General features: G+C 40.5%; 2 protein-coding genes and 1 long non-coding RNA gene across 3 annotated transcripts; all 3 read right to left on the bottom strand.

Annotated features, from left to right (window-relative positions):
- Positions 1–416: 416 nt before the first annotated feature.
- On the bottom strand, positions 417–6,901 carry cd302 (CD302 molecule). Its single transcript, XM_076108123.1, has 6 exons — positions 4,749–6,901; positions 3,857–3,982; positions 3,629–3,739; positions 2,692–2,874; positions 2,546–2,566; positions 417–2,442 (listed from the first exon to the last, which is right to left on the bottom strand). The coding sequence occupies exons 1-6, from the start codon at positions 4,837–4,839 to the stop codon at positions 2,240–2,242; spliced, it is 735 nt and encodes a 244-aa protein (XP_075964238.1). The 5' UTR covers positions 4,840–6,901; the 3' UTR covers positions 417–2,239.
- Positions 6,902–7,046: 145 nt separating this feature from the next.
- On the bottom strand, positions 7,047–24,234 carry rbms1b (RNA binding motif, single stranded interacting protein 1b). Its single transcript, XM_076108054.1, has 14 exons — positions 23,926–24,234; positions 20,619–20,782; positions 19,019–19,077; positions 17,236–17,327; positions 13,668–13,825; positions 12,585–12,664; positions 11,917–12,032; positions 11,494–11,543; positions 11,300–11,387; positions 10,986–11,033; positions 10,111–10,221; positions 9,913–9,993; positions 9,740–9,818; positions 7,047–9,228 (listed from the first exon to the last, which is right to left on the bottom strand). The coding sequence occupies exons 1-13, from the start codon at positions 23,974–23,976 to the stop codon at positions 9,747–9,749; spliced, it is 1,170 nt and encodes a 389-aa protein (XP_075964169.1). The 5' UTR covers positions 23,977–24,234; the 3' UTR covers positions 7,047–9,228; positions 9,740–9,746.
- On the bottom strand, positions 20,783–22,045 carry LOC142968315 (uncharacterized). The gene is made up of 2 exons (XR_012959034.1): positions 21,638–22,045; positions 20,783–21,533 (listed from the first exon to the last, which is right to left on the bottom strand). It is a non-coding gene; the product is annotated as an uncharacterized LOC142968315 (long non-coding RNA).
- Positions 24,235–27,171: the final 2,937 nt, after the last annotated feature.

Genomic DNA, 27,171 nt, shown 5'->3' with positions numbered 1-27,171 from the left:
TTAGATGACTGACTTCTTGGAAGTCTAAAATTAGATGTGCATGACTGGAAAGGAAACATTTTTTTTCGCTTCCCTCAGCTCTGTTTCATCCCGGCCCACGCTGAGATGTCAAACAGAGCCACTGGACATTTGAAGGGTGCGGCAATTTTCAGATGACAATGATTTAGATATCCTTTCAGAACCAATTAGACTCTATCCCCAATTTGTCCTTCTACCCCTCAGTTATGCACAACATATATATTTAGCAGACATGCTCTAGATTGCACAAAATGTAGGGTGCTTCTTTTTTCTCAACCTGCATATTTTTGACACACTTCTGGACAAACCAAGGCTGGAAGGTGACATATTACAACAAATGCTTCCTGTTACAATAGAACTTTGACTCAGATCAATTCAAGAAAAGCAAAAACAAGCCCTTCTTATAGTCAAACATGCTTTATTAGGAAAAACACACAGGGGCTCGGATCCTGCACAGTTAATCTCAAATATTGCACAAAAGCATGCATGCTGTTAAAAGTGTACAACAGTATTAAGAGGGGTATTTTACACAAGAAAGTCTTTTGGCTTCATTTTTCCGTATACCCATCACATAGCCACATATTGATTGTCTTTAATGTCACAGAAGGATCTATTATTTCCAACACCAAAATCAAGATCAAGATTGGATTTAATGGGGCAGCAAGGAAACACAGAAAAAGAGTACATAGAGGACAGAAGAACTGTGATTGTAGATCATGTTCATGACCACCTAGAAACTATCCTGGAATGAATGCAGACAGTTTCATCAGTGTTATGATTTTTGACTAAACTTGGTGTTGGAGCTATTTATTTGATATTGTATTTTGTTATTTCATTTATAAGTAGTATTGTTTAATTATTGTAGATGTTTTATATATTAAGATTAGTTTTCTCTTTAATAGTAATTTGTTTAGTTATATTGTTTTTTGGGTAATTACTGTGGGCACCTGTTGCTATATATACGAGTAGAAGGATAGGACCAGCATGCACCGGGGTGGGCGTATAGTTTTTACCAGCATATCACATCACAGGAGAGACAGCACGACAGGAGTTTTGTTAGTTTGTTTGTTTGTTCGTTTGTTCGCTTTATTCAATAAACACAAAAATCGGAATCCTGCATGGACAATCCACTCTCTTCTGGCTGCGTACAAATACCGACCACGGTGCATCAGTGGCGTTTGAGTATTGTTTGTTTAAGTTGGATGAAGTCGACAAATGGCCACTACACTTGGCTTTACTGGCTATATTCCGGTTGGTCTCACACCTTGTCACAATTAAAAAAAAAAAAAAAAAAGCCCAGGACAGAACGCAAGGAAAATAGCCACAACGTTCTCTGGCAGTATTGGTTCAGGGCGGCTTGTCATTTCAAAACAATATATTTACCTGGAAAATATTCTGCGTTACGCATTGTGCAAACCTCTCTCACGGGCAACATTTACATGCGTGGAATAACGAGGCAATTTCTCAAACTGCAGCTGGGTTTATGTTGCGATCGAGCTATTTACATGGATGTGCCCCTAATAGCCTGTCATTTGGCGTTCCTGTTTCTTTGAATACTGCTTAAAAAGGGGACACTCCACTGGTTTGAAAGACGTGAACATTACCAGGCAGTCAGGCTCCAACGCAAACATGAGATTGGTTGCATTATGTGAAATGTAGAACCCAGCATTTTATGGAGCTTGATACATACTAGGGACTAAACATGAGGTCGTCTTAGTCTTTGCAGCATCAATTGAACATTCTTATATCTCCCTCTTGATAGTCCCCAAGTTTGTGGCAATGCAATACTAAATCACTGAACATTAATGAAAGCTTTGCTCTATATTTGATCCCTCCCTTTTTCAATGAGCAAAAACAAGTTACTTTTAATATGCAAGAGAGAAATAATTATCCCAAAAGTTGCCTGATAATAATGATGTTACACTTGACATGTAGACCAAGCTGCTGATGCACAAATCTGAAATAAATGTACAGATGTTTTGTTAGTGCAGATGACAAAAACGCAGTGAGAGGTTTATGTGCCACAGTGAGACGCTAGCATTAAAAGTAAGCCTCGTGTCAGCTTTCTTACAATCACACCACATTATTCATAACATTAACGTTATTAACCCCAAACTACTTCACTAACTGTTCTTTTAAAGTGGACGTGGACTTGGATTATGCGTGAACACCCACCCAGTGGGGAGGGCCTGGTGCTTCCTGGAAGAGAGATAGAATTCTCCTACGGCACGCTGTCAGTCTCCTCCGCCTCCACCAGGCAGGAGCGGTCTGTGTCCAGAACCCGGAACGGAGGGTGGTACTCAAATGCTGTGAGGATAGTGGAGCCAGGATTTTGTTTCTGGTGCAGGAACCAAATAACCGCCGAGACTCCCATGATAGCCACCACGCTGAGAATGACCAGGGCGGACAGCAGTGCGCTCGATTCTGGAGGAGAACAAGTAACAATGCAAGGAAGGTCACTGCTATTAAAAGAAATCTCTGAGGAATAAGTAAAGAAACAGCAAAAACAGCTCTAAGGTCGACTTACTCGGCTTGACTTCCTCTGCCTCTGAAGGAAGAAAAACAAACATTGTGAGGCAAGTGGAACACAATCCCAAGCATATCTTCTGAAGTCACAATAAACAGCTATTCAACAGGTCTACAGACATTTTGGCCTTGAATGTTAATTCTTACTCTGGTCTGTCTCACAGACCACTCCATTCTCTGCCTGATCCAGGCAGCTGACGTTTTCCCACTTTCCAGTGTTGGTGTGCAGAGCCACACACGTATCCAAGGGCACGAGGTCTGCTGGAGCAGAGCTGTCCTCCCAGTTACTGAATCCCACTGGTTGCTCGCCGAACCACTTCATGCTGTCACCTGACAACATAAACCGATCAGTACGCCAGCATAACGGCCAGCGAGAATACAGCCACTGTCACAGGTAATGTCAACCGTGTTAGCGTTTCTCTTTTGATTTGCCTCAGGGCTTCCTCCAGCATTCACACAAACTACACTGAACTGTGTCACAACACAAAATAATGTTGAATGTAAATGCATTTCCCTCCTCAGGATTCATTGAAATGTGATTTAGAGTTTCTGGTAGCTTAGCATCCCCCACACGGTGCCTTCAATGACTGCTTCAAATAACAGGATTCATGCCGGGATTTAAAGACGAGGATGAGGTTGGTGTTTGTCATACAACCTTTCAAAAGAAGCTGGCATGAAATAGGAAGCAAGTTTACAGACAGTGCTCCATATTCTCTAAATCAAGAAAAATGAAGAATAGACACAGCAGACAAAAAAAAACAACTGTAAAATATCTGAGATAATCTTTACTCGAGTTACTCAAGAGTAAGGCTTTCGCGCTTAACTTCGAAGCGGACTTGGACAGGAAGTCCGAAAAGTACTCAGAAATATATAGATAACCAATACTACCAGTTCACACTGACTACTTGTATATTACAAACATCTGAAACGAAAAACCCTCAGTGTCGGTTTTCCGCCTTGTCATCTCCAAAGAATTGTTTAAAAAGTTGTAATTTTTCCTTTTTGATTGTTATAGAAAATCAGATATTATCTTATGGAAGTCATCCAGCATGTTTTCACAGTCCTCCGGTCACATGGTACTTACTGCTTGTGTCATAATACAGTCCCAGCCAAATGTTGACATTGTTTTTCCACACCTCCGGGCTATATTTGATGACAAAGTCATTCTCCTCAGCGCTCTGGATGGTCAAAAGCTCTGGAAAAAGCAAAGCAATGCATGACAACCAAATCACACACACATTGAGGAAACATACAGTCCATTTAAAAAAAAAAAAAAAAGAAAAGATATTTGAAAATAAAATGTCCCAGGTACCAAATCCTTGGCAGAGGGTTTTTGCCCTCTCGAAAGTGTAGCTTTTGATTTTGTCTTCTTCTCCGTGGACGAAGTGGTAACATCCGTCTCCAGACAGCACCCAGGTGCGTCCATCTGCAGGGCAGTCTGAGGGGAAACCATGGAAAGATTTGACCCCTGACCCATCTAGAATTATTTTACCTGAGTGCATCTGTGTAGGAGGATTGAGAGGCCACAGGGGGAACTTTAACAAAAAATATGTGACTTAAACTAACAACTATCCAAATCAACATTTTAATTAAGATCCTACAACCGCTTTGCGTCATGTCTGTTTGGATAGTTACCATTCTACAAACAACCCAACAGACTGTAAGTGTCTGCACAGTTGAAACTGCCCTTGTGACCACTGTTCCTCTTAATCAGTGCGGACTGTGTTTGGTAAACGGTGTCAAGCATTTCTAGACTGTTCCACTTGTTGTCGTCGGTCTCAAGTTACTAGAACAACGCACAAAAAAAAAAACTGGTTTTAAATTTGTGTTGATTACTTTTGCAAACGATTTTTTCCGCAACATAGGTTAGCGCACAACTTTAAACGTAGTTCCGTGGACGCTACCATTATGTGTTGGTTCAAAAGTTGCCATATGCGAAACAACAGTGTCGACATTCAGGGAAATTAGTTTGCGGACAGTGATACATTTACGGTAAAAATGTTATACGTCTCCCTCTAGAGTGAAAAGCATGAGATGTCGACAGAAACACTAAACAAATACAAGCGCAGCGGGTTACTGTAAGGCCTACGCAAGGCTAAATTCATCGGCTGTGTAAGGTTACAACCATAGCTATGGTAGCCTGCAAAAAAAAAAAGGATATCGCGTAAATGTAGCGGCTCAGAGCGAGGATTCAGAACTCTTACCTCCCGTCAGACCCAACTGCAGCTGAACACACAACACGAAGACACCGCCTATTAATGACAGGGAGCGGTGATTGCTCTTCAGTGACTCCATGACAGCGAAGACGAATGATCGTGTAGCACCAAACTAGTTTTCGGACTGTTGCTCCACTCTGGTGTCTGCAGCAGCAACGTGAGCGAGATCCCACCCACACATGCACGCACAGAAACGGCCTCATCCCTTCACTGATACACACACAGCGTAAACCCACCAATCTGCACTATTTTCACCTTAGATTTGTTTACAAGTTAGTGATCATACTTGTTGTTACGTTTCTTTAGCATAACTGACACCAACAAACACATCTTTGTACACTATCATTTATAACAAAAATCGAGCGCGCAGACAATGAAAGGAAATCATAGGCCAATGTTTGGAAAAGTGTCCTGATAATTCAGCCATTGTGTTAGTATGGTTATGTATCAAAACAATTATACAGTTTATTTTGCACACTGACACCTCTAGGTGGTGCTGTACGCACAGTGTTCATCTGAATGGAGTGTCTGGATTTGCATTGTTTTATACTAAACAATGCAAGCTGTTTGTAGCACACCCAAAATGTAAACTGGTTATTATTGACTCACGTGTTTGATGCTGTGGTTATGTATAATTGCTGATATTATGATGATATTGTTAACTAGATTCTGCCTTCTACCAGTAAATGTTATTTACAAGTATAGTTTTTTTTTTTTTTTAAATGCATCTCATGATCATAATTGTAATGTGTTTGAGGCTCTAAATTTGCTGTTGCCAGAAGAAAATTGTGTTGGTGTATATTCATTTTTAAACTGACGTATATATGCCAGTGTTTTTGTATTGACTCTCTTATAAGCTTTGCCCCTCTATTCCCTCAGTCTCTATCGAAAAACAGGTGAAAAAGCATTCCGTTTTAAGACTCCCGTCACATTTCTACAATTTACCATGACACATTAAAACCATGACATGTATTGGATTATTTAAAATGCATTTGAAATTAATGTTAAATTGTCTACTTTTATATGGCTGGATGGTGCTTCCTACTGAGCAGAAGAGGACGGAGGGGACAGCAGAGAGCTTCAGGGGAAAGTGGCTGTCTTTCAGGGGGGAGAGGGGGTTTCAACTCCATTGCTTGTAAGCGCAGGTGGCACAAACACAGACAGCTGGAGCGTGAGTTTTGCTCCTCGTCTGGAGCTGGTGGCTTCCCGTAGGGTGGCACAACACCCTGCAGGACACCGTGGGGACCCATCTGCCATGGCAAGGCCTGCTCACAGACGCCCCCATCCATCCACCCACCGTACGCCATACTTCCCGATAGCCCTAACTCACCATGTCCAGGCCACGTATGTTGTCAACAATACCATGTAACAGTGTTTAATCCCTACCAGGTCCTCACCCTATGGCCGGACAATTCCTAAATACTATAAACCAACTCAACAGAGGAATAACATCTTGCACAGATTGCAGAATACATTTACTTTATCAGTACTGAAACAAGGCAGAGCTTAAGATCAGTTATTATCATTGATGGCATAGAGGACTGAAACTGTCTGATAGCTATTTAATATGGAATAGGTGTAGTGTCTGTATCTTGTCATTAATTAAATAATCTTGTGATTACACCACATTGTGGAGGAAAACATCACAGTTACTTTTCCGTCCATGGCAGACTATTTCTTGCCAGAGATAATAATGGCTCATTAATTCACGGAAAGAATCTCTGAAATATTGGTTCATGTATGTGTGAGGTAGGAGGTCACTGTCACATTAATGGAGTCTGCTATCTAGGAGAAAAATGACAGCCAAGTGACCTCTGTCAGCACCTGCGTTGATGGGGGACCTGAACAGATGTTTCTTTTCTTCTTCCATTTGTGTTTTTGAACTTGTCAATGGAAAACCACTCAAGTATCTTTAATTCGCCCTATGTTTAAAAATAACAAGATATTTCAAACTGTCTGAAGAAAGCATGCATATTTTCTAAATTCAGCTAAGGCCAGATTCCTTATTAAACATAAATCAAAATGTGAGAGACAAAGTGAGAGACCGTGCTCGTAGTCCAGCCCTCTGAGGCTGCAGCCAAGCTCCAGTAACAGCCATCATCATATTCAAATTTATTGTTCCAACTATTTACTGGATGACAATACAAATTATGTATTTACATAACCTAATCATCAATCCAAGGTTAGCAACCTGCTATACTCAATAAAATGGAAAACAGGTGTACTCGGGATTCAGGATGAAGAACAGTAGCTCTCCTCAACAATAAAGACAAGAGGAAGCATGTATTAAAAGTTGAAAAGTTTGAAAAAGTTTATTCACAAATGCCAAAGAAATGAAAAGAATAAACCTTAGGTGACCTTCTACTGCAAAAAACAACAAACAAAACAAAAGTCTTTGGCTTGAACAAACACTACAAAACAAATTTACAGAGGAACGATTCCTTAAACTGTACATACAAGTTACCACTGGCAATTGTGTGGCACGAGATTAAAAAAAATAAAATCAATAAACTTTCATGTATAGCTCTATGAAAATCTCTTATTTCCTCAAGCTCTCTGTACAACAATCGTCATAAATTAGAACTCTTTTCATATAACTTAATGACTGTTCAACATGGTGGATACTTATACGAGCAGTTTTTCTTATGTGCACCTCTGCAACTCTTGACCCAGATACTATGGCACTTGGTTCAGACACCACTAGCAGCATTAACCTCACAAGACAGCATTACTTCTCAGTCTCAGGCCTCACACAGAAATCTCGAGTATAATCACAGCGGCCCTTTACATTGGTTCACACCCAAGCTGACTACAGAGGAAATGCTGCCGCATGTTTGCCTAGACCCCTCCCCCCCCCCCCCCAGACAAAGCAACAAACATGTTTGTTTAAAAGAGCACAGATCCAGTCAACGCCATAACGTTTTGTTGACATTGTTGGTCTTTAACATTTTTAAATCAGCCTCTGGAATCTATCGCCAAAAAAAAAAGCAGCAGCTGTTTCAAAACCACGAAACTGAGTGTGTGTGAGAACATGAGTAGAAACATGTTGTCGCCCTAATGATTACTATAATACATCATAAAAAAATAGGTCTAAAGGAAAAATCAAAAAGTATTCAAAACAACCTATAAGGAAATAGCTGTATGTGGCCAGCTCCTGAGCGTGGCATTTGGTCTGGAAGGGCGGGCTGGACCTGCTAACCCGACCTAGTACAGAGGAGAAAGAAAACTCTGAGGTAGATAGCTGACTGACCACCAGGTCGAATCACAGGCTTATTGGAGGACCATAATCAAAAAGCCTGCTTTAATCCACTATGATCAAACATTTTTTATTTATTTTTTTTTTTTTTTAAAGGTCATAGCACTATCTTTTTATAGTTGAAATTTCTTTTCTTTTTTCCATTTTTCAGTAAGTATGAAATTAATCTCTTGTTGGATCCAGGGCTTCCTGTCTGCTTGTGTGTGTCTGTACTTACTATTACCTATGAAACTGAATGTAATTGTACAAAAAAGGCACACTGTCCAAACTGCAATCTAGTTTGCAGAGTCACTCATGTCCTGGTTAAAGAGACAAAGGATGTCCTCAGTGCACAATCTTTGGTGAAGTAAACTACATTTGAAAGTGCCTAGTTTGTTTGTTTCCTGTCAAAGAGCGAGGTGCAATAAAATATACATATTCCTCTCATTTAACCCCCCAACTCGCTGAACTTTTGCCTAAATTCTACAACAAGGCTTTGATGAGTTGTTGTTTTTTTGCACAATCGTAAGTCTAAGTTTTCCTGTTAGCTGTTCAGTTAAAAGTGAAAAAGACACACCCCATCAAAATAACAATTAACATCACCCAAAAAAGACAAAAACCAATAAACAAAATAAATTTGCTCTCTCATTCCCCCACCCCACCAATTTCAATATCAGCTATTTTACAATACCAAGTAATCAAAAAGGCATGATTCAAAAGGTAGCACATTCCAACATCCAGAAACATGTACGGTCTTCTTACTAAATATATATTACCTTCAATAAAATCATCACATGTGAAGTCATTTCTTTTAAAATGTTTTCCTAAAATGTCTTCAACTTTTCTATCAGTTTGGAGGGGAAAAGCAATAACATTGATTTAATTTAAAAAGTCCTATAAAGCTCAGTTCCAAGGCAACGGCTCTCGACATTGTTTTGCTTATTCTTGCTCTTCTGTGGTGTTCTGTACAACTACTGTATCAAAACTATGAAGGCAAGTTTTAAATCAGACGGCAAGATCAATCTAAAGTACTAAGAGAAATCACTTTACAAGAAAACAACAGGTAACACTTCACCATAGCAACACTCACACAGCAAGCACAAAAACATCATTTTCAAAATGTTTGGCTTAAAAAAAAAAGTCCTCAGAATAAAAAAAAATCGGGAAATATTAACAAGACATATTTACTATCATGCACTCTGAACAACTAGTCACACGAGTCCTCCTTGTATCCTGTGTCAAAAATAAACATTTTCTAGTATGAAAATAAGACTTTTTCAAATCACAAACTATATATATATATATATATATATATATTAATATATATATATATATATTAATATATATTAATATATATATATATTAATATATATATATATATATATATATATATATTAATATATATATATATATATATATATATTAATATATTAATATATATATATATATATATTAATATATATATATATATTAATATATATATATATATATATATATATATATATATATATATATATATATTAATATATATATATATATATTAATATTTATATATATATATATATATATATATATATATATATATAAATAATTTGAACTGAATTAACTCAGATATTCTCTATGAAAATGAGACCAAAAATAGTCTCACTTAAACATTTGCAGAACCTGTGCAAAACAGTGAAAAGATCCTTAGCATCCGTTGCCTTTGTAGACATGATTGTTTCAGCTGTTGTCCAAACGTTACCTCAGCACTACTTTGTTTGTTGGTAGGAATATGGGGAATGATTGCCAGATGAATCCACTTGTGACTGTGCACCATTTTCCTGGAAGAGAGCGGAAAAATAACAATGAGCTGTTGTTTTAAATCCCGATAATGCTTTGACACACATCAGGCTGCCGTGATGTTGACGCACGTACCTCGACAGGAACATTCGATGTCTGCATGTGTGCATACTGTGGGATATACGCTCCTTGCATAGCTGCGTTGGCGGCCATAAACTGCACAACGAAGGAGAGAGATGAGCCATACATTTTAATGGAGCACTTTGAACACCTCATTCTCAAATAAAGTGTAATGTGTGAACTCATTTCTTCTCCCATGCTGAGTTCACTCACCGTTCCTGCACTGCCCAGAGAAAGATGACTCATCTGCTGCGCAAGAGGGGCCATCATGGAAGTAGGCTGTAGTGACATAGATGGGTCCATAGAGGGCGATATCACAGTACCCTGGAAGAAAAGTGTGCCCAGATGAGAGGGATGTATGCAGCTTGTAGCACACAAAGTCACTGAGGGAATATTCTTATTATATTCTTATTCTTACTATATATATATATATATATATATATATATATATATATATATATATATATATATATATATATATATATATATATACACACTGAAATACTCCTCAAAAAACATATAGATTAAAGATGATAGAATGTCACAAAAAGTATGCAGAATATCTGGGATGTATATGCGTTAATGTGCTTTTTTTTTGCAGGATTGGATTTCAGGCAAAGAGTAACAGTAATCTCAGACTTCACATCTAATGCCCACACCAGAAGGTGAAATGTAACAAGCTGAGCAAGTTGTCTATGAGCATCTTGGCTGGCCTGATGCATCTAGCAGTGTTTTCTCATCTATGCTGGCTCCTTTTCAAAGTAAGAAAGGAGTCTTCTCTCGCAGTTCAAACCCATCCGTGATTTAAAAAAAATATTCGACATCTGTCATCAAATACACAGCTTCACATAGCCTCTCCGAAGCAGTCGTTTTTACTTTCCTATACAAAACACTTTAGTACTGTAAATCCTGAAGGATCAGCGTCACCTTATGTGTAACTACTACTCTCCCATATTGTGTCTGTCTGTTTACAGAGAAATGTTTCACTTCTGTTACAACCACAGAGGGAAATGTTTGGATTAAAGAGAAAAAAGGGAAGATAGAGTTGTGATGAAGACAGTGATGATGAGGAGAGATTTTGTTCTTACTGGGTGCTGCATGATGTAGGGTTGATGCATCCAGGATGGGTTCTGCACCTGGAGCACCACACAAACACACAGTGTAAACACACCGGCATTGAACAGCTGCCATTTCCAGAGATCACATGCTACTGTGACGGCAACAAGCATGAAAGGCAACTGTGCCCTTTGTCCACACACTCATCCACGTATTTAATCCACACCTCAAAAAAACACCCAAACGAGTGAGCTGAGTTACTGCGTGTGAAACGGATGAATGCAACGTCTTTGTTGAATTACAGTGTCAAAGCTACATATCTGTCATTGAAGGGAGGGATTCAAACCTGGTATGTTGAAAGCGGAGACATGTAAGGAGACATGGATGCTTGAGCGAGCATCCTGTTGGAGATACTGTATGATGGTTGGAAAAATCTGAGGACACAGAATAAAGTGTAATTCAATAAAATAAAGTAAGTTAAGCCCAATGAATTGTATTCTGACCACGAACAGAGCAATCTACTCCGTTGTTGTAGCTTACCCATTTTGCATAGCAGCTGCACTGGGGTCATACGTGAGTGTCATTCCGGCCTGGGAACAAAGGAAGGCACAGGTTTGGCGACTAAACAGAAGCTTGTGACACTAACACTTAACCAACACAACATCATCCCAACGACGGTCCATTGTGTATCTATTGTGCTCACACCTGAAAGAGGGCACCCTTGGCTACAAAAGTCTTCATAATTAACAGCAGGGAACATAACCAGGATTACAACTCAATAAAAATGAGTAGCTACTGATAGGATCCGTGAGATTTATAGACGATGACTCTTCAGCAACACTAAACAATAGAGTCACTTTAAAGTGCCTCTGCTTTTTTCATCAATATTTGTGACACGCTCTGTTGTTTATCATTTAACACTTAAGATTTATTATTTATGGGTCGGTTTCCATCACCACTTACCAGTCTGTTGTCACCGTCCCGTCCCCAACCGCGACCATTCAGGGTCAATTTATTTTGACTTTGTCGCTTTTTCTGTCCACCATCAGCGAACTTGCACAGCAAAGGTTCAGATGGCGCTAAAGAGAGATCAGTGGCGAGAGAATACAGTAAAAGGCTTCGCGTTAAACGTTATCTCACACACGCGTTGCCGTCTGTTATTGCTTGCCATACAGTCATTCACTGCCTGAAGCCTGTGAGTGCACATTTACTAGCCAGCCTGGGAACGCAGACATCTAACTTGGCAGCTGTGGAGCTGTAATCCCCTCCTCTTCCTAAAGGAGGCAAGGCCAGCAGAGACTATTTCAGTCTAATAATCCAATTAAAAAGCTTAGAGAGGGAGCGGACGCCACACAGAGCAGCTCCCTCTCTCTCACGTTTTCTTTGTCTGTGCTCTTCCCCCTTAGGGCCGAGTATGTATGAGCAGCAGACTCACTGACTCCAGCTGGAGGCAAGAATCAGTTGGCTGACCACTTCATCCTGTCTATTAACTTTGTACAAATTAAAGCCATAATAAGATAAATCCGGAAATTTTCTTTCACGTAGTATATTTATGGCATGGCAGTTGAACTAGAATATTTTACATGCAGTGCGTACCTGGCAATATAAGATCATTATACTGTAAGTCTTACCTGGAACACCTGCAGGTGTCTTAATAAACTTTCCGTTGAAGTGAGAAATGACTGCATCGCATTTTTCAGTTGACTCCATCCTGAAGTTATAAAAGACAAAATGTACACATGTTGTAAAAGACTTGTATACTCTCCACCATTTGGCCACACGGACCTATTAGTGCACACCCACTTACACAAACATTCCAATGAGGCATTATGATGTTTGTCATTCGTGACCCTGGCACCGCCTGTCAGGGTTACCTTCAAACGTCAGATTGTACAAGTACGGCTGGTGCTTCTATAATTAAATCACCCAGTCATTGTGAAACTATTTCTCATCAGAAGTTTCCATTTGTCCATTCATGAACTGTTCTCTCCGCCTTTTTTCTAGTCACCATAGCTATGTGTTTTTAAGTATTCATTTCAGAAATGAAACCTATTCTGCATTGAACTGCATGGGGATTTTTATGATGAGAAATCAGAGTTTTAAATCTTTCTAAACAATTTGAAATTCCTAGTTGTTGGTATTACGGATCCTTTGGTATAGTCAGCAGTATTCTATCTTAACAGCCACATTTCCCATAGTCTTTGTTGTCTAATGTTGTAAAGGAGATCTTGCCAATTGTCTCCTTTCCTTGACATCACTTCCATTTCACTGGTACATCCATCCATTATCTTTAACCGCTTAGCCTGTTCAGGTCCCAGCTGACATTGGGGCGAGGTCAGGGTACACCCTGGACAGGTCGCCACTATCTCGCAGGGCTGACATATATAGACACAGACAACCATTCACGCTCACATCCACACCTATGGACAATTTAGAGTCATCACTTAACCTAAGCTGCATGTCTTTGGACTGTGGGAGGAAAGCCAGAGGGAACCCACACTGCCACGGGGAGAACATGCAAACTCCACACAGAAGGCCAGAGCTAGCCAACATACCACACAGTGGTAATGTTTCTGTTTACTGCAGTAAAGGCGTCTCTTTATTTAGTTTAATCATACCATTGTGTCATATTTGACATAGTTAAAATGCTAACTATCTCTTAATATTGTTTCAGGACCACGAGTCATTGACAATGACTAACACAATGATCTGACCTTGCAAAGCCCACTCCTCTGCTGCCTCCGCTGGAGTCCCTCAAGATGCGTGTGGATATGACCTGGCCGAAGTGCTTCAACATGTTCTCCAGTTCCTGCTCGTCCATAGACATAGGCAAGTTGGAGATGTACAAGTTTGTCGGGTCTTGCTCTTGTTGCTGGACAGTGAAAAAAAGGGGAAAGAAGAAGCCAGAGGTAATGTAATTACACTATAGGAAATTATTGAAACACCTGGAAAACACAAAAACATTCCTTTGTGGTATCACGTTCCCACTGGCTTTAGTAACAAAGACAAGAGAAGAGGGGGTTTCCATAAAATTCCATATCACGTATCCCTGGAAATGGCTAAACGTTTAATGGACTTTAAAAGGGATATCAGTAAAGGGGTTAACATGTCTCTGCTTCTTCCTGTCTGTCTCTGTTGGGGGTTTTAGGTAGTAAAGGGTCATGGTGAACAGTGATGGAAAGACATTTGCATGCAGCCCACAGTAGCTTGAGGCTCACATCAGCCGATTTCTTGCTGTATTTTAATAGCATCAGCAGAAACACAAGACACGGAAACAATTCCCTGGGTAGAGCGGCCTCCCAACATAAATATCCATCAGCGTTGTGTTGTTCAGAGTCAGCTAACAAGGACAGGTTGATTTAGTACACTGGCAGTAAAGTCAACATTTCAACAGAAATGTTGAACAAATATTCAACAAAACACAGTGAAAGGAGTCCAATCACAAGGAGTCGGTCCTGAACACAGATGGAAGGAGAGATGGGATGATGGAGTGAGGGGTGCATCCGTTTCAACACCTCAGCTCTATGCAGCTCTTATAACTCAAAAGAGAGCAGGAGACCTTTTACAGAGCTGAGCATTTAAACTGGTAAGTGTTCACTTATCAGCCCCCAATTAGGCAAATTGTTAAAAATTGAATGCTGGTTTCTTTTCTGTTTGTATACATTACTTCATGCAAGATACGTTTTGGCCTTTATTGTGACATAGTTTGTATTCCAGAAGAAATGATATTCGTGACTTATTCAAAGAGAGTCGGAGGGTGAAGTGAATGGTCACATGTTCTATTGGTGCAGTAAGTGAACCACAGCAGCGTCTCTGTTTTTAAACCGACTTTCATCACTTGAGAGAAATTTGAAAGAAAGAAAACCAACAGCATGTATGAAAAAAGGCTCAGAGAAACGGAGGGAAAACAACATGGCAGTGAGATAAGACATCCGTTTGTGCTTTGGATGGGTCACCACCCATCAGTCATTCATTAACTGTGACTGACGCACGTTTGTGGAAGAAGAGCTGATGAAGATGGATGTGAAGCTACTCTTTGCCTCACTACAGAGACAAGATGCGTAGGATGCTGTAAAAAGTATGTGATCTACAGTATACACACGTTTACCTTTACAAGGATATATTAGGGTAGAATTTCTGCTTTTTGTTTCGGAACTAAATACTCCACATTCACACCTGGTGAGGGCCCAGTACCGTCTCAGCCTTATCTGTTGGCCCCTCAGCAGCTCCACTGAAGCAGTTGGGAATTTGAGTGTCTTCCCCAAGGGCCCTCACAAGTGTGGCAAAGAGCGAGTGCTGCTCTTTCACTTCCTCTGCCCATGTTCACTGTGACTTTCCGGTCACAAGAAACAATATTAAACAATGCCATTCCTCTATTAATGTCATTCCCGCAGCTTGATAAAAACATCTAAAATAATTCCATGATATACAATGTTGACTACATTAATAACTTACGGTAAATGCCTAATATGCATACAGAGAAAGGGAAGCACAGAATCGAGTATTACAAGACATGAATTGGAATAACATGGTAAAAAGAAGGGAAACTCTTATCTGGCCACTTCCCACCAGCTGCCTTTGAAATAATAATGAGAGAAAGTCCATTAAGGGTGCCTGGGCAGATAAAAAAAACAGGAAAAGGGACCTTTGTCAGAGAGTCCATTAAGCCCAAACAAGCTTCAGCAATAGTGAGAATAAAGCTAGAGTGAAAGGCTCACACTTTATAATGGCATTTACCTTCCACAATACAAAGATTAAACTTCAGCAAGCCCCTTGGAGCTGCTCTATTTTAATTAAAAAAGTAAAATGGGTGCACAGAGGCATGTCAAGAAGCTCTACAGATCCCCAGACAGGGAAATGAGGCCAAGGGTTCTTGCTCGGTGTCGTATGGGAACTAATTTCCCCTGACTGGTTCCTGTTACCATAACAACACACAATTATTTACTTCCTTTACTGATGTCAGAGAGCATATTAAAGTATTACAGTCCGACTTAAAAGCCCTTTATCCAAAAAACTCCCAAAGCTGCAATAGTGCAATAACCTTTAATGCATCTACTGTATCTACTGTAGAAGATACTTTTTTTTGTATTTCCTGCAATGTTTGCCAATGTTTTTTTTTTAAACATATTTGCAGCATGAAGCCTCATTTGCTGCAAGTTCATTTTTGCAAGGTTTAAGTAAAATAATCTTTTGTTTGTGTAATGGTGCTTTGAAGGAGACAGAAATACTAGTCTCAGCTCCCTAAACATGTCCACATGGTGGATAATGTCTCTGCTACGTCATCCCACTGTCAGCGACACCAATCTCTACCCTCTATAGTCTGACTATTGGCGCCACTCGTATGCAAAACCCTTCGAAAGCCTGGCTGGGAGCTGTCAGCGGACAGAACACCTTTGAGAACCATCAATGATGGATATGCATGCAGGGAAAGGCAGACACGTATAGATTATAAATAGAGTCCAAAATGAAAAAAAAAAAATGGACATGAGATGGAGGAGAGAATGAGACAAATAAGAAAGAGAGAAAGACGGAGCACCATGCAGAGGGCAGCAGGTGGCAGCATAAAAAGCAGCATGCTGTTATAATGACACAGCCAATGTCTCAATAGAATACTACATCCATCCATCCATCCATTTTCCACCGCTTATCCGGGGTCGGGTCGCGGTGGCAGCAGGGCAAGCAGGCCGACCCAGACCTCCCTCTCACCGGCAACATGTTCCAGCTCATTCTGGGGGATCCCGAGGCGTTCCCAGGCCAGCTGGGAGATGTAATCTCTCCAGCGTGTTCTGGGTCTTCCCCGGGGTATTCTGTAGAATACTACAGTTAAATGCATTTAAGTGCTCACTGTGAATGTCGTCTGTAAGTAACTGACATTGTGACCTCGCAGGTCATTATATATCAAACAGACACTTTTCACTATTTACACGCAAACTGAGACGTTCAAGCTTCAACAACTTTGTGCACATTTGTCACATTGATTCTGGAAATAGATGCAAGTCCCTCAGTTAATCTGGTGCTAAACTGAGCCTCAAATCAAATTTCAGTTACATAGACACAACCTGTATATTTACTGTTATCAGCACATGCTTCCTTCATGATTCAACTCTCAGAGTCACTACCGAGTTGGGGAGCACACACTCTGCAGTCAAGGATTCCAGTCGTGCTATCTAATAGCACAAAGATTAGGTTTAGGTTTCCTCGCCAGACAGATGGAAGAGAAACGGGGTTACTGGGTGACGTGTATGAGCGTGATATCAGGATTAGACTGTAATGAATCCTCACCTTCGCCATCTGAGCTTGGACACCAGTGGTCTTCAGGGCGGCCACAGCTTTCTGAGCAGCGGCGGAGCTGTCAAAGTCCACAAAGCCATATCCTGAGGAGACAAGCAGCACAGTTAGCACAATGTTCGATATAGCCAGCACAAACAAATGACTGAGCCTCAGTGTTGTGTGGGAGGACCTATGCCTCTGTGTGGCGGATGGTGATGGGTTGTGTGTTCATAGGGAGGTATAACAAAACTTTATTTACCGTGTCTCGCTATGTTAATTTACAATGTGTATGTCTGTATGTTCTGTATTATATTGGTATATTTAACTGTCTACATTGTATTTAAGTGAGCTTTTGTGTGTGTGTGTGTGTGTGTGTGTGTGTGTGTGTGTGTGTGTGTGTGTGGAAGGAGAGGTAGAAATGCGCTGAGGATGCAGATACCAGTGTGACGTTCATGGCTCAGGTCGGCTCTTTGTCCTGGGGGGGTACAAACAGGGTGAACCTATGGTCCCTACCCTCTACCGCAGCTGCTATATTTAACCTTTTCAAGCTTAATTAAGGTGAATATGTCAGGGCGCTTTCAGCCGAGTCACATCGGTACTCAAAGTTTAATGCGAATCCTTGTCTTACGCTGTGTCTCAACTTGCGTTCTTGCGTACTAACACTTGCTACTTGAGTGCATAAGCGCGTTCACACTGACAAGTATGGCAAAATGCACCCGGACGGTGTACTTATAGGAGTCATAAAGTCGCGTGCGGAATGCTGGACACTTCTCACCCTTAATGGTTGCCATCTAAGCTACGAGGCTGAAAGGGAGGGACCACCAAACTTGTAAAAAGGGTAGCTTAGGAAGCTGCAGTGGTTGCGTTTGCTACGGCGAACACCGCACTATTCAAATGGCGAGACAGAAGGAAAAGTAAAATCAAGTTCATTCTTATTCAGTTTTAATATAATTGTCAGGTGAGCAAACAAGCCGGCAGATACTTTGGCCGTCGACAATTGCATTCAAATTGTTATTACTCCATCCGGTTGCTATTTGCCATTAAAAAGAACAAACAGTAAAATGTTGCGTTCATCATTTCCAGTAAATGCACAACAAGCGCGTTTGATTTGAGAACACTGCCCTGTCAAAATTCACACACCACAGAGTGTACTACATAGAAGTTTAGTAACGGAAGTATACAAATTGAGACACAGCATTAGTTATCACAGCCAAGTTCTGAAATGAGAGAAACTCAAGGCCGCACAAAGTTATTGCCAAACCATCTTTTTGGCTTTTCTGCTAAATTCAGTCAGAGCTCTACAAGGTCTTTAACAGTGCCCCTTTTCACTGAGAGCCATCAATTAACTTGCTTCTGCATAATCCAGAGGAGAGTGACAACATTCTCCTAATCCCATCAGCACTAGGCAGAATCAGACCAACGCCGACACTCAGCATGAAGAGGAGGAGTCGGCTACTTCTTCCCAGGAAACACCCACAGCAGCGACAAACCGGCAGACAAGGGCTGAGGGCTTAAAATAACATCAGCTGGGAGGCAGCTTTAAGCAGCCTGGCTTTCTGTTTCCTGACTTGCCCGGATCATCTGACACAACTGCATAGCTGTCGAATGACTTGATGTTTTGATAGAATTCCCACATTGGACATCTACCAATTTTTGAGAACATATTAAAATGATATTCTCTTTTGACGATGTTGAAAAATCCTGCCGGGAGATTCATGAGGTTTCTTGATACATACTTCATCAGAGGAGAGATAAAAGAGAGCAGTGTAGGAAAGAGAAGAACAACTTCACACACCTTTACATTTGTTTGTAGTCTTGTCCAGGATGGCCTTTGTTGATACAATTTTGCCATACCTAGGGGAGGAGCAAATAGGCGAGGCATTGTTAGCTGGATTATGTACCAGACTGAGCCAGTTATAAAACACGCAGAGAGGGAGGGTTGAGCAATAATCTATGACATCACCGTAAAAATATGAGAAACAGGAAGTGGTTTCCATGTGGTGCTTAAAATCCCCTGCATGCGAGTGCAAAGTTAAACAGTCCTTTTTTAAAAAGTAAACCACTGTATGAGACTGTCTACAGACTGAGTTACCGAATACAAAAAATATTTGTTGTACTGTTTTCAATCTACACAGCCCAGAGGAGTTAATATACTCTATGAAGTGGGAAAAAAACATCTTTAAAATTGAGAGTTACGTAATGTACATAGGCCTCTCTTAAAATATATTTCCTTCAATGTGTGTTTTCCATTTGGCCAACTACAGTGGATGAATTCAGCCCATAGGTATCATGTTAAAAATGACCTATATAATCCACAGTGACTGTGATAAAAGCCACGATGTACTCTGCAGTTCACCAGGAGGGTAATTTAACCATCGACATGTACATAGTGATTACCAGCACGTCCAATATTTTTGGTCACATTTGAAGTGAGAAGTATTTCTGTACATTAAAAAGTAAAAATTAAACTGTGGCATTTAGGTTGGTCTTAAATCCGAAGATCCATTTGTGGATCAATCCATAATTTCAAAGTAAAAAGAAATACATTCTCACAGTAAATCATTTTGAGGATTGTTTTTTATCCATCTGAATGTTTAATGAAATAAAATAAAGAAGAATAAAATACAGTGTCACTGCTGAGGCCAATTTCAATATGTGATATATTTCTAAACACACAAAGAATGAATTTGCAGCTTTGTGTTGTTGAAGTCAGGGCCTCGGAAAGAAGAGGGAATAAAATCTCTGAGGCACCAGGGTGGTCTCTCTGCTCAGCAAATATAAGGCATCAGCGCACAAAGAGAGCTGTAGATGAGCCCAAAGCTGACAATATCTCATCTTTATTCACACACATGATATATGGAACCCCTGCTGCTGTGCCACACATGCTCATCATATACACTTTGTCCTTGTTTGGCTTCCCAGATATATTTTTCATGTTTAAATTAAGTCTGTAATACGGCTGCATTTGTTATAATTTCAAATATACACATAAATCCTTAGGTGTCTCACCACGCACTCTGCATGGTCCAAAACGACTCTATTCTTCATAGAAAGATAATAAAATCTTAAATTATTTCTTGGAAGATATTTAAACTAACCTATGGCTAAGTCAGCTTATTAGAAAGGACTTGTACTACTGTAAACTACAACAAAGACAAAAATAAATACAGTTTCGGATGTTTCAATAAAATAAGTGTGCAATTTTACTAATAAAATATGCATATTTACATCTCGCCTTTTACATTTTTACACCATATTTGTATTTGAACAAATGTGTGTCAAAAACGACTGCCGCCGCCGATTCTCACTACTCTCTAAAACTCCGAAACTAAGTAGGCCAAAAAATCAATGGCCGATCAATAGCAGATAATGACGAGAGGAAGTGCGGTACTCACGGCTGACAGAGCTTGACCAGGTCATGGTCTGTGGTTGAAGGGGACAGGCCTCGGATGTAGAGGTTCGTTTTGCTGAGCTGGTCCCAGCCTACAGTGCTGCTGCTGCTGCTGTGGTTGCTCGGGCTGGGTGGAGCCATGGGGTGTGACGACGGGGCAAAAGGTGGCTGGAATACACAGGGAAACACAGAAAAAACTGAATTCAATAATATTGTTTATCGTCTAGGTTCAAAGTTCTCAAGTCTACACGAATGATTCGCCTCTGACCACAACCAGCATCTCTAATGGATGTGGTCGAGTGGAGTCAGAAGTGTGCTTCTGATGTCAGAGTGTACTGAGAGACCCTGGAGTACACATTACATTACAGTCATTTAGCAGACGCTTTTATCCAAAGCGACTTACAATAAGTGTATTCAACATCGGTTTTCGAGAGAACAATGTACACTTGTACATTACTGCAGCAAGGTGTGAAGTTAAACCACTGGAGGCCCGCAGAAATACAATTTCTATGGGGAAGTTAAGTTACTCTTAAAACCTGCAACAACTAATTTTGCAGCCACTTTTGGGCAGAGGTAACGAGCTGAATAGTATTGACATTATTCCCCCTTTCAAAGTTGATATTGCAAAGTTCTTAGCAAACAAATGTGCTTATATACACATTCAGCACATACAGAGTGACATTAGCATTCCTTTACAGTTGTGTTTCTGGCAATCTGTTGAATGGAATACCAATAAGCCCTCTCTTTTAGCTCTGTTTTGCTCTCCGCCACCTCCCGAGGGAGATTATTACGCTGCAAAGAAAACTCCAGTACGTTCACCAACTGGCTGATAACTGCGTCTGCTGATTGGTGCTGGGCAAACAGCGTACAGTGGGTTTTCCAGAGCTTTGTAGAGCTGATAAAAGTTGGGCTGTTGCGTCTGGAAATGGCGGGAGAGACCAAACAGGTAAACATGATTAGATGTCTCTCTGTGTATAACTTCACATATACACAAACCAATGAAGGCCTGTTGTGTGCCCTCACCAAGTCAGTCACATATGGTCACATATTAGTTGGGGGGGGAAACTGTCTGGACACCCCATCATTAGTATCACGTTGATTTCTGTCCAGTGTGAGGATACATATCTGCCGAAAAATCTCCATCACACCTTCGCAGTCAGCACAATCAGGGCCCACAGGGGCTTGTAGCTTCTTAACCTGAGCACTGTCATTAATGAGCCGCTTTAGAAATATGTTCAGAATGGTTTCAGTGACCTCTGGTATTTATTTAAGAAACAAAAAAACAATTTGTTTTGCTCTGAGATTACAGAAAATAAAAAAGTCAAACAACTGGCACTTTGAATTTCACGTACTATTACATTTTTGTTCCTTTTTTTAAGTCTAAGTATTTCTTATAATGCCTCCCCTTTGACAAGGGGGGGGGGGGGGGGGGGGGGGGGGGGGGGAATCTAAAATCCTTCAGCGATTGGGCAACTTTTTAGCTTTATGTTTACAAGACACAGATGTCAAGTCTGAGAGAGATCGAGCTCTCCTATTCGGGAATTTGTCTTCTTTACTATCCAACACTGATTACACCCCCCCCCCCCCCCCCCCCCCTCCTCCCCCCTCTGAGGAATCACAAGCTGGGAGGAAGCTGAAGGAATCCCAAGCATGAAGTGGTGACAGGTTTGAGCAACCCAAGTCAAGACTAGAGAATCTTCTCTTGTGACAGACTGTTCAACAGCCTCACATGCCTTCACCATGACAGAAGTTTGACTTACTGGTGGCACAAGTTCTCATTTCTGTGTCTGTGTCACAAAGTTCAAATAATGAACTTTCAGCATAATGGTGCAAACTAAATTGTTCCACAAATTAAAGACAAAGGATTATCTGATTAAAAAAAAAAAACTGCCCGTCAGTAATCGCCATAAAGACACCAGCAATAATGTTGCTACTGGTGCTACGTGAATAGGTGACAGAAGAGTATAGTCACAAAATCCTTTGCGATTCTCGGAAAATGAAATTAAAAAAACCTTATCATCACATTGCACTATTATAAATGAGAAATATGTCACAGTTGCTCTCATGACGAGTCCTCATTTACAAACAACATAACCGTGGCGTGACTGTAAATGGATTTTCCCGATTTCTTGGAGGCGATTACCAGAATTGCAGATTAGGCAACATTCAGGCCAAAAACGTACTTAACATGAATTACCAAATAAACAGGAATTACTCCTTAATTTACACTGAATAAACCTCAGTTTGGCACCACATATTTTCTAAAAGACCTCACTGGTGCATGTGTCATCATACTAGTTCGGTCTTAATCATCACAGGTTTTTTTTTTTTTTTACATGCATTGGATACAATCAAGCAATAGTTCATAACATATGAACTAGCACTACAAGACAAGTCGTTCTTTAAAGACTGCTTGCCACAGAGCCCCGAGCTACATTTTCAGTCTGGGCATCAGGTGAGTAAAACTTCCCTTCTCTGTTTTCATACATATGCAGCCGCTTACTGCAGGACTGTGAGAGAGACTGTGATGGGGGAGAGGACGGCATCTTATCAGCCAGCTCCAGACCAGCAGAGCCTGTCATATCCGAACTGGAAATACACAGGGCTTCCAGTAACAGGCCTCGCCCATGGAGCTCTAGCCACAGGATAACAGCGCGAGCACTTCAGAGTAAATATGCTAATTCAAATCGTTTGGCTGAAGGGAGTTTTGAAGAAGAAGAAGAAAATCTAGATGGAACAGCCATACTATCATTCTGGAAGACAGAGAAAAACAAATTTGCAAGCAAACAGGGAATTACATTTTAGATGACCTTTGGTTTAAAAAAACGTATATATATATATATAGTATGGAAATTGCAAACATCTGTTCGATCGAGTTTCTGTGAAGTGGTGTTCGTTGTCAGCTCGTGTACTTTTCTTTTTTTAATAATCCAAAATGTGTCAAAGTCATGCAATTAGAGGGTTCAGTCGACTATTTGGCCACTATAACCAGAGAATACAGCATCAACTGTGGTCACAGGCCTGTATCCCTCCAGCAGTGGACCACAGCTCGAGCAGCAGGTATTCTCATGTATGCATAAGTGGCCTATCTGAATGCTTCATCACGCACAGAAACACAACGCATGCCATTTCAAATGAACGTTACATAAGTAGCCCGAACCAAAGCAAGTTTCTTCTTTCTGTTTGAGCGTCGGCTATAAGTTTATTTAGGCTGTGTGCTGCTGTCAGACAGACCCCCTTTTTTAGCGACTTCTATCAGCTTTGTGCTTTATTATGTGTGGTGGATGGCTGGTAAATGTGAGCGTGTTTACCTGTTTGCGATACGGAGTCCTGAGTGGGTTTCCAGAATTTGCAAAAATCATCCTCAATTCGAATAGGGAGGGTAGTTTTCTTTTCAGATAAGCTACAATTTTCTACCGAAATACATCAAACTCCTTGTATAAGTCGAAAATGAGTGGGCATGGATATCCTCCTTACTCCGCTAAATGACACACAGATATAATTCTATGCATAATAGCTGTATACATATCCTTATTGTCGTCGACTTTCCTGCCACAGAAACCTCCGTAAATTGTCCCAACTTCGATCGCCCAGCCCTGTTTGTTTGACTGGCTTCATTGATTTGCAGTCAGCGCTACGCAGGACAGACGCTGCCATGGTGGGAGAAACCATTCCACCATTTAGTGTAGGGGGGAATGTTTTAAAACAGTGATCCCAAAATACATATACATTTGCATCTGTTCACTCTGATGAGGATTTAAAAGTATTCTTTTAATGTTTAACATGTTTATTGTCATTTGTGATAATCTACAGTGGCTTTTGTGTTCCGAACACATAATGTAGAGACACTGTTTACACCTGTTGTTCATTTATCTGAAGATGCATACCAAACATTCCGCCGTCAAGGCTGGTCCATGTGATATCCTGACAAGTTTCAAAGCATTTCTCTTCTGAGTTTAACTCGCACACACTATGGAGAATATTATCAGAAGAGGGGCAAATAAAATCAAGTTCTATGTTTAGTTTTAATGATGATTGTTAACGGCAGTGAAGGATTCTATTTAGTTCGGAGGCAGCGATTTGCCGATAATCTATATGCGCTCCGATGTAATTGGCCACGATACATAAGGCCTGAATAAAAATGATCACAAGGTGTTTTTTTATAATAGAAATGCTGTATTACAAACGCATCCCTTTCCCGTAAAATGAGGTGTGATTAAAAAAAAGAACGCACATAATTAAAACACACAGTAAGCCAATAACACACACGTCTGAATACACACGCGTGAGCGTCACACTGAAACCGATCAAAAATAAACTTTAATTGAAATAGAATGAAATAGAAATGATCTGCATGTATAGAAACAACTAGTAGAGGACATTGTGTAAATATTTCTTTAGATTATTCCTACTATAATCCTTTAAAGATTAGGTCTTTCAGTATAAAATATTCTGTTGAAAGAGATGGCTTCTATTATGGATTGTGTGCAGTAGGACTCTCTTAATGTGAGTGACAGCTGGTGGTGCTGGTTTGTGTGGTGGGGGAAGTCTTTATTGAGCAGGTAAGAGGGACAGGGTGGGCTATAAATCAAAAGCAATCTACCCACCACTGTCACCTGCTGATTGGAAAACCAACACTGGTGGCAGAAAATGTGAATTAATGGCGACCTTCAGCAAGGTACAAGCACCATGCTATAACACTGTCTTGTTCTGACTTAGTTAACAGCTGAACCCTGTGGTCTCCCTGATTTTAGTCTGCAATTGTTGATAGCGGTTGTTTTGTGTCATTGTCAGCAAGAACAAATAATAGCCGTGTTTTCCCCCCCTATCTCATCGACCCAAACGTGCAGTGTGGTAATATCTAGAGAGAACAAGTGGCTCTGCTTTGGCCGAATAACGTAAAATTGGGTCCTTAAAGCTATTTACTGAAATTATCCTTGAGAACCCACTATGATATCATTGTAGCCAAACGTAGGTGTGAAATGTGATATGCCATCCCTAAATGGAAGCAAAGGTCACCAGTAGAGCATGTAAAGAAGTTCACCAGGCCAACAGGAGTCAGTGGGTCAGCAGGGTATAGCTGTCTGATTCAGCACTCTGCTCAGGGTGCCAGAGAGGCAATTGAACCACCACCTTTTATGAAACAGTGAAAGGAAAGGTGATCTCTGATCCCTGCGTTTGTATAGACCTATAACAACACCTAAATAAACCTACACATGTATCTCTCTATCCCATTGCTTTCCATATCATCAACCAGACTTGGAATGAACATCTCACTTAAATCTAAAGCCTGCAGTATATATAATATACAATTAAATCCCTGCTAGCAGATTGTTTTGATAGGAAAGGATCAGCCTTTGCCAGATATCCTGAGAGCATGCGCTGTTCCCCTGAAGGCGATCTCCTTTCAGATGCAGGTTTAGATTGTCAATTCACAATCCCTCAAACAGGCACAAACATGCATAGATGCAAAGAATATAAGATCACTAAGACACAAACGCATAGATACACAGATAACTCTCACACACACACACACACACACACACACACACACACACACACACACATTCACCTACAAACACACACACACATGCACACACCTACAAACACACTCACACATGCACACACCTACAAACACACGCACACACATGCACACACCTACAAACACACACACACACACACACACACACACACACATGCACACACCTACAAACACACACACATGCACACACTGGGTATTTCCAAGGGAAATAAGAGAGAGAGGTTATTTTAGGACATTGTGCTACTTGTTCTCACTCCTCCCGGAGCTAATGAAAGCAGTGTCTACCAGCTGAGTTATATGAAGAAAACGTTGCTCTCTGTTTTGTCCTTGCAAATCACAACAGCAATTGCAATCGAAAAAGCAGAGAGAGAGAGAGAGAGAGAGAGAGAGATTTATCCTCACTTCCTCTCTGTGTTAGATTCCTGAGAAGTATTTTAGCAGCTAGAAGCTTTTAGTAACAGTCTCTGTACCTTTCTGCCCGCATGGATTGGGGCGTTAACCCCTCTTTAGCAGCAGCAGATTCATTTCCCCTGACTCTTGGCTGTAAGCTAGCCACAAAAGAGAGCTGTGAGTTCCTATGTGTGTGTTTGTCACACAGAAAAAAGGCCATATTCACAACTCTGGTCTTTAATTGAGGTGCTGATGTGGGGGTGGTGTTCATGACAGCCCTGCTCAGTTATCCAAAAATAAATGAGTCACTTTACTGGCTCCATGTAATAATTAACAATTGAGGATGTTTAAAAAAAAAAGAAAAAGTTATATAATATTTGGAGATGTTTGAAATGACTAGATGGTCTTTCATAGTCTTTATTATAGGATTCTTTGGAACCACTCTCCATGTGATTCATAATGTTGGATTTAAAGCAACGGAGAACTTGGATGTCATCACACATTTGCCATCATTGCAAGTTATTGCGCTCACTTACTGTATTTATTATTTTGTTGAGGTGAGTAAATCCCATAACTGTATAAGGGTTATATACAACATTAGAACACCTTTATATTTATATGACAC

Source organism: Anarhichas minor, unplaced genomic scaffold (assembly GCF_050575085.1).
Source record: "Anarhichas minor isolate MPS153535 unplaced genomic scaffold, ASM5057508v1 ptg000004l, whole genome shotgun sequence".
In the NCBI taxonomy this organism is placed as follows: Eukaryota; Metazoa; Chordata; class Actinopteri; order Perciformes; family Anarhichadidae; genus Anarhichas; species Anarhichas minor.
This window is presented reverse-complemented; position numbering and strand designations above follow the sequence as displayed.

Bases quoted from the DNA above. Each gene is read 5' to 3' on its own strand.
- rbms1b (XM_076108054.1), bottom strand. From the start codon at position 23,976: ATGATTTTTGCAAATTCTGGAAACCCACTCAGGACTCCGTATCGCAAA. The intron at 20,783-23,925 runs GTAAACACGCTC...TGTGTATTCCAG, and splicing joins GGACTCCGTATCGCAAACAG to CCACCTTTTGCCCCGTCGTC. The intron at 12,033-12,584 runs GTAAGACTTACA...ATCTCTCTTTAG, and splicing joins GACACCTGCAGGTGTTCCAG to CGCCATCTGAACCTTTGCTG.
- cd302 (XM_076108123.1), bottom strand. From the start codon at position 4,839: ATGGAGTCACTGAAGAGCAATCACCGCTCCCTGTCATTAATAGGCGGT. The intron at 3,740-3,856 runs GTACCTGGGACA...TGCTTTTTCCAG, and splicing joins AACCCTCTGCCAAGGATTTG to AGCTTTTGACCATCCAGAGC. The intron at 2,875-3,628 runs GTAAGTACCATG...TTATGTTGTCAG, and splicing joins ACTGTATTATGACACAAGCA to GTGACAGCATGAAGTGGTTC.